Genomic DNA, 6,396 nt, shown 5'->3' with positions numbered 1-6,396 from the left:
CCAGCTCCGGTGAGTCTCCCAATTTATTAATTGGTGAAGGGATTCCGATTTGATAGGTCGGATTCGTTCGATATTAGAATAAAAAACAGTTGCCACGCCTGGAGTTAGAACTAGTGCCAGTGGCAACTTCATAAATGAATGCAATTAACGCTGTGACTAATCCTATCGTTAAGAAAAAAAAGACTGACTTTAAATTGCCCAGCTTCACACATCTGGAGCAGATATCTTTTGAACTTTTGGGTATGACGACCTTAAGTAACATTCTGTAATCGCTGTTGTCGTCCCAATAGCGCAAAATCCCAAACTCGGCGAGGCTAGAGAGAATTTTGTCGAATTGCCGAAGAAAGGGCGAACCTTTTCGTAGGTAGTACGTTTCGAAATTTGGTAACATTGCTTCGCGAAGAATTTTGAAAATCGATCGACCCTTAAAGTCACGGAACGACATTGACATTGCGTAATACGCCAACTGGTTAGGCAACATGTAACCCAAGCGAGAATCAGGTGTTGCGAAAATCGTGCGATTACTAGTCTTCAGAGATTTCTCCGAGACAATATTTCTTATTTCTTCCTCGGCATGAGTCATTACGTATTCCAAATGATCTTCCCTTATGACAATCCTGATGTCACTGTCACGCAAATCTGCCAAAGTGTCAATGGTCTGTTGACCGTAAGGCTTTATGATTCTAGAGGTGACCATAGTCTGCAAGCGCAGAGAGAATAGACTCGTGTATAGTATCCAGGAGCCCAAGGCGACCCTCAGGGTGGTCGACTTTGCAGTGTAAGACAATTCCGTACTCTGATTGAAGATGGTCTTTATCAGACTGGTCAAAAAGTCCACCTCTATCTGGAGTCGCAGGATCTTTTTTGTAGTCAGGATGAAGGTCAGGGTCATGATTAAGGTGATGATCATCAGCAGGAGAAATTTACTAACTTTCCCACCCAACACGTTCCTGTATGTCACATCTTCGTACAAGTATCTAGGCAGAACGAAACGCAGATCAACTCTTTTTCTTGGATAGGTCATACTGAACATGCCACTCAATTCAGGATACATAAATGCGGCTGACACGGTCAAGTCCAGCTCACCGTTCATCAAGTGACGATACAGTGTGTTTAAAGTGCCATTGCGGATTATGGTGTCAGAATTCTGTGTGTACAGATGCTTTATGGTGGCATTAAGTTTCTCAGCCAAAATACCAATCAACGGGGACAAACTTCTCGAGGGAGAGTCATATTCTTCGTCATCGTCATAAAAAATCAAATCCATGACGCGACCCCCAACACGTAAATCTTGACCAGCCATGTTCTCCACTTTTACATCGAACAGGGTCTTCAGTTTTGGTTTAGGGATTTTTTGCAGAGCCTTCGTCATGTACGGTTGGTAACTGTATACCAGTATAGTGGAATTATGTTCTTCAGATGTAGAGTCCTGCCACGATACTTCTGTCGATCCATTATCATTTACTTCGACTTTCCAGGGACCATCCAAATTTTCAGCATTTCCTGTAAAATTCTTGTAATCACTGTCTCGTATTTTGTTTTCAAGAGTCTCTGGTGTTCTTAACTTTTTTCTGGCGCTCGAGGCATTTGAGTCTTTGATTTCTACTACGATAGCAACGTCACGAATGAGAGCTACCCATAAAACTGAAAAAGTCGTGTCCAACCAAGATTCTATCATTGTTTCCTTAATCGTGCTATTGACCCTAACGAGTATTATCACCTTTTCATTTTCATTGATAAAGGGAGTCAATGACGAAATTGCGTTAACCACGTGATCACGGCGAAACGTCACTTGGACGATGGAAAGATCGACTCTGTCGGTAATATTGCGAGTTAGGACAATCGACACTGGCTGACCTAACGTCAGTGAGGTTAGTGCGGCCAAAGGAAATTCAGAAGCTGACGAATCCATGGACATAACTTGGACGGTCTTGAGAGAGTTCTTACTAGTCACTTTCAAAATTTCAAGAGCCTTTTGATGCAGTGCAGATATTTTTGGAATTTTGGTTTCATGAATATTCAACATCGTGCCTGACGCCACAATTAATTCGCACAGAATTGCACTTGCAATTAGTGTCACCGGAGACATTGTTATTATTTAATATATTTATGTCGGTCGTTTCTTATTTTTTGCATTTTTTGATTGATTATTAACTTAACACGAACTTGACTCGATGGAATTTCTTGAGGGACTGAATGTCTCTTTCCATAAACCGGTGGTATGATTACGTTGCCTTTCAGCGGTTAGAAAAATAATGGCAAGAGAAACGAATGAACGTACATCGTGTAACTTATGGGAAATGAAAAGAAAGTCAATTATCAAATGGATTAATCCATTTGTCTATGTCTATATGTCTTCGCAATATAAGCATGGGAAGTCTTTACATAGTAAATTGTGAGAAAGAAATGAATAAACAAAGTAGATCACTCCGCGAATAAATTGAATGACGTTTCGATTGTTCGATGAAATGTTTTTCTATTCTAGAACCTGAGCATGAGCAAATGTCAAATTGGTCATATTCCCCTAAGAACTTTCAGCGGCCTTCGTGGTCTACGTAGCCTGGATCTTTCAAAAAATCTAATAATACACTTGGACATTCGAATCTTGAAGCCATTGATATTTTTGCGAAATTTAACCTTACATGGGTGAGTTATTTCTATCAATTACTGAAAAAAAACGTATTTCAGGCATACTAATGATATTTAAAGTTTACAGAATTGTAACAGTGCATGTGTACTTTACGTCCTTTCAGTAATCCTTGGGTCTGCGATAAACTCATGCAGGATTTGCAGGCATATACGAAGATACGTCAAATTGCATTGGATGACGTTTGTCAGAAATATATACAACCACGAAAATTTGAGAAGATGATTTCCATTGTTCAAAATCAAGATAAACCCGATGATATTAATAATTATAACGATTCTTATTTCTGGATAACCGATTCTCCGAGCCGAATCGAGTGTCCCGATTCAAACGAGGAGACAGTAACTGATCCACCCGACATGTTGACTACGAGACTCAAAAAGATATCTCCATATTGGATATTCGTATCTGGACTTTTGATTGGTTCGATAATTAGTATGGTTTTGACTTACACGTGTGCGTCAATTTCAAGATCAATTTTATGTACTTTGCCGAATATACGAAGGCGTCATGGTAGAGAAACCCATGATGAGATATCGCAACGAGTATCGTTGCTGGAAAATTGGCAACATGGAACTGACACTCCTTCGTGTCCCGGAACTCCGCCACCACCTTATAGAGAAGTGATGTTGCATTCGAGTTTATATCCGAGTGCATCAACCGCCACTATTTCCAGAAGCAACATAGCCAACATCCGGGCACAACGATTTTGATTACTGTACATATAAGAGAAAAAATGGTCAATTACATTATGCCGTTTATAATGATCTCTAAGTTTTCGAATGATATCGATTTTGAGACTTTCGGAAATGAAAGCAACACTTATTCTTATAGGGGAAACTTTAATACTTCTTACTGTGATGATGGCTTATTTCATTTTATAATTATTTTAATTTTAAAGACAATTAAAATTCTATGTACGTGATGTTCTATCAACATCATTCGTTTGGCATATATGTACATTTTACATAGGATTATGCCATTTTAAATATACTTATACTATATTACAGTATTTCTAGTCCTAAAGAGTACACGCACTATATTAGGAATTAAATAAGCCAGACTGACTTTGCATTGGTGTAACAATCATTATTTATACTTAAGATTGTTAAATTCTATTCTACGACATTGTTAATATCATACTTGACACAAGTCAATGTTATTTATGAACACACAAACGTTCGTCTCATCTTTTATCGGTCAATTGAAAAACTATTCGTTTTACAAAAGATCAGAGTGGCCATCATAACATTTATTGGTTCGCTGCCACGTTACTCTTGTCGACGTTTTGATTGAGCTTTGGGATAATGGCCTTACAGCCCAAAGCAGCAACCACCTGTTCAGCTACTTCTGGTGTATAACGAGTACCTTGTAGGTTCGTTACGACGCTCGCGTCCTTATCAAAATCTTTTGGCACGAGTCCCGAAGGCAGACTCAGCTTAACTTGTTGGACAATGCCGTTGCAGACTTCCAAAGTCAAATTCAGTTGATGAACTTCACCTGAGCGCGATGGCATCTGAAGAATACGCACCACAGAGAATTTCGGAGTTCTTCCATACGTCCAATCCCAGGAACGAAATTCTTCGGTCAGTTTATCAATGCCTGAAATCATACAACAATCGCATTATAGAATTTCAAAATTCTAAACGTATATGTTTAATTTTAAAAATGGTAAATAAGAATATAACTTGAATATAATAATTATCTTAGGTTCCTACTTGGAAACCAGTCCTCGGTTGGATTTATCATCTGAAAACCTTTTTGACATTGAATAAGTCCATATCCTCCATCCTCAATCGTCAATGCTTTAGTACGCAAATATTCCCAGCCAACAGCAGTCAATAATTTATCAGTACTGATATGGGAGTTCACCTCTGTAAGATTTTTAATCGGTGATCGTACCGATTCAGTCGCGTTCGTGAATCCAATTCCGCTCTGTGAAAAATTAAGAACGCAGCGATATCAGTAGATATTTTCGTAAGCGATAAGATTAAGAAACGTTACAAATATCAGAATGGAACGTTCATCACGTCACCAAATCTAGACTTGAAATTACCTCCTTTTTTTCTAAAGTCGTACTCAATGCAAATTTATTAACTCCGACCAAAAGAGTACAATGGTGATATGCATTTGGACGACCCAGTTTTGCAGCAGTCCCGGATATCTATTCAATAAGCGTATCAGACACGATATTAAAATTCCTCATCGTGGCATTTTTACAATACAAAATATCCATTGCACTAATTTCCAATTGTAATGGCAAAGGTGCTTGTATAATTAATTTCCATTGCGTATAGCAACGGCAATCTAATCTTATCTGAGTTACGTTGAATTTATATGAGATACCTTAAAATTGCCATGGACAACAATATCCTCCCGTTCATTAACGTGTGCCTTCAGTCCCCATTCGCGGTACAGAGCTCTCGTAATTATATCCAGATTATAACGTCTGTTGTATCTTTCCTTTGGCGTGAAAAAGGATAAATTCAAATTTCCAGCATCGTGGTACACAGTACCGCCGCCGCTATTTCTTCTGGCTACAGCAACGGAGTTGGCTTCTGCTGCTGTCACGTTCGCCTCCAGCCAAGGATTCTGATGGCGACCAATAACGACGCACGGATCATTTCTCCAAAGCAATAAAATGTGGTGATTCTTGAGATCAGAGTTTTTGTAGAACCAGTCCTCGAGTGCCAAATTACGGTAGATATCAGTTGACTGGGATATGAAGACAGACTTGCGAATAGCGTCGTCCGGTACCTTGGATATTGGTTCGTTGGAAACGAATCGATTGATAATAGACCAGCAAGTGGGCACTTTTTGCACGTTTCTTATCAGCGCCATTGTTACGGAGATGTTAAGAAAAGAAGGGCGTGACAGTGTAGTGAATTAGGAACAGACAGGTGATGCCGACGATACGTTTTTCTTTCCTCAGTCTTCGAATTAGGAATTAGGTTAGAAGTCAGGTTAGGTTAGATGCGTGAGAGGTTTCAATGAAGTCAGTCTTTTGTCCAATTTTAACAGCTGTCACAAGAGGAGACGTCCGATTGGCTGGCTGTGATGGAAATAAGATAGTCGTGAAGGGCAATAGTTTGGTGCAACCACTTCCAGGTCTGGTCCAGCGAGTTGATGCGGTACCGGATACCCAGACAATCTCGGCAGTCCTTTTGCATTCCTTCGTGTGCTGTCAGTTTCAGGAAATGAATTTTCACAGGTTCTATGATTAGCGGGCTTTTCTCAGCTGCTGTTGCTCGTTTTTGTACCACAATTTTTTCTCTCTTCCAACTTTATCTGACTGTTGAGCGTCCAAGCTCCAATGCACGACTGTAACGAGACTCCAAGGCGAGAACTTCACGCGACGCCTCGTAAAACGATAATGAGTCGACTCTCTTTCTGTTAAGCGATTTTATTCCATCGAGCGGTGAGGGGACGAGTAATAAAGGTTATCTGAGTTCGGAGCACAAAGTACACCAGGCTGATGATGTTCCTGGAGGGTGGTTGGTCGCTAGTAAAGAAAGCCAATGGTTGCCAGATTCATTGCTGTCAGCTCGTAGGAGAGATTAATAAGGCCATGAGATAACAATTATTTCTCTTTCACCTATTTACGCACGTACTCCTCCTATTTGCCTCCACTCTTTTCAACATTTCATCCCAAGCAGGTGATAGGTGGATCCTTCGTAGATTCATTTTTTTTAATTCTAAAAACATTTGCGACTGGATTGTTCCCTGTTCTTTTGAATTTTTTTTTTTTT

The 6,396-nt window shown here is 39.7% G+C and overlaps 3 protein-coding genes across 5 annotated transcripts; 1 reads left to right on the top strand and 2 right to left on the bottom strand.

The window, feature by feature from the left end:
- Positions 1-10: 10 nt before the first annotated feature.
- On the bottom strand, positions 11-2,110 carry LOC112493679. Its single transcript, XM_025080152.1, has one exon. It carries the CDS (start codon positions 2,087-2,089, stop codon positions 74-76), a length of 2,016 nt encoding a protein of 671 aa, XP_024935920.1. The 5' UTR covers positions 2,090-2,110; the 3' UTR covers positions 11-73.
- A 145-nt stretch (positions 2,111-2,255) lies between these two features.
- Positions 2,256-3,721, top strand: LOC107263221. Of its 3 annotated transcripts, none has more exons than XM_025080282.1 (3): positions 2,256-2,395; positions 2,486-2,646; positions 2,754-3,721. In XM_025080282.1, the coding sequence occupies exons 2-3, from the start codon at positions 2,495-2,497 to the stop codon at positions 3,358-3,360; spliced, it is 759 nt and encodes a 252-aa protein (XP_024936050.1). In that variant the 5' UTR covers positions 2,256-2,395; positions 2,486-2,494; the 3' UTR covers positions 3,361-3,721. The 3 variants fall into 3 exon arrangements, with proteins under 3 accessions (XP_024936050.1, XP_024936082.1, XP_015585690.1); XM_025080314.1 differs by lacking the exon at positions 2,256-2,395 and having other exon boundaries at positions 2,419-2,646; positions 2,754-3,384; positions 3,419-3,721; XM_015730204.2 differs by lacking the exon at positions 2,256-2,395 and having other exon boundaries at positions 2,420-2,646.
- On the bottom strand, positions 3,473-6,236 carry LOC107263143 (lipoyltransferase 1, mitochondrial). The gene is made up of 4 exons (XM_015730087.2): positions 4,994-6,236; positions 4,704-4,811; positions 4,366-4,582; positions 3,473-4,249 (listed from the first exon to the last, which is right to left on the bottom strand). The coding sequence occupies exons 1-4, from the start codon at positions 5,486-5,488 to the stop codon at positions 3,900-3,902; spliced, it is 1,170 nt and encodes a 389-aa protein (XP_015585573.1). The 5' UTR covers positions 5,489-6,236; the 3' UTR covers positions 3,473-3,899.
- Positions 6,237-6,396: the final 160 nt, after the last annotated feature.

This window comes from Cephus cinctus, unplaced genomic scaffold, assembly GCF_000341935.2.
Source record: "Cephus cinctus unplaced genomic scaffold, Ccin1 Ccin1_contig_4043619, whole genome shotgun sequence".
NCBI lineage: Eukaryota > Metazoa > Arthropoda > Insecta > Hymenoptera > Cephidae > Cephus > Cephus cinctus.
The sequence above is the reverse complement of the archived record's forward strand: the minus strand, read 5'-3'. Positions and strand labels throughout refer to the sequence as shown.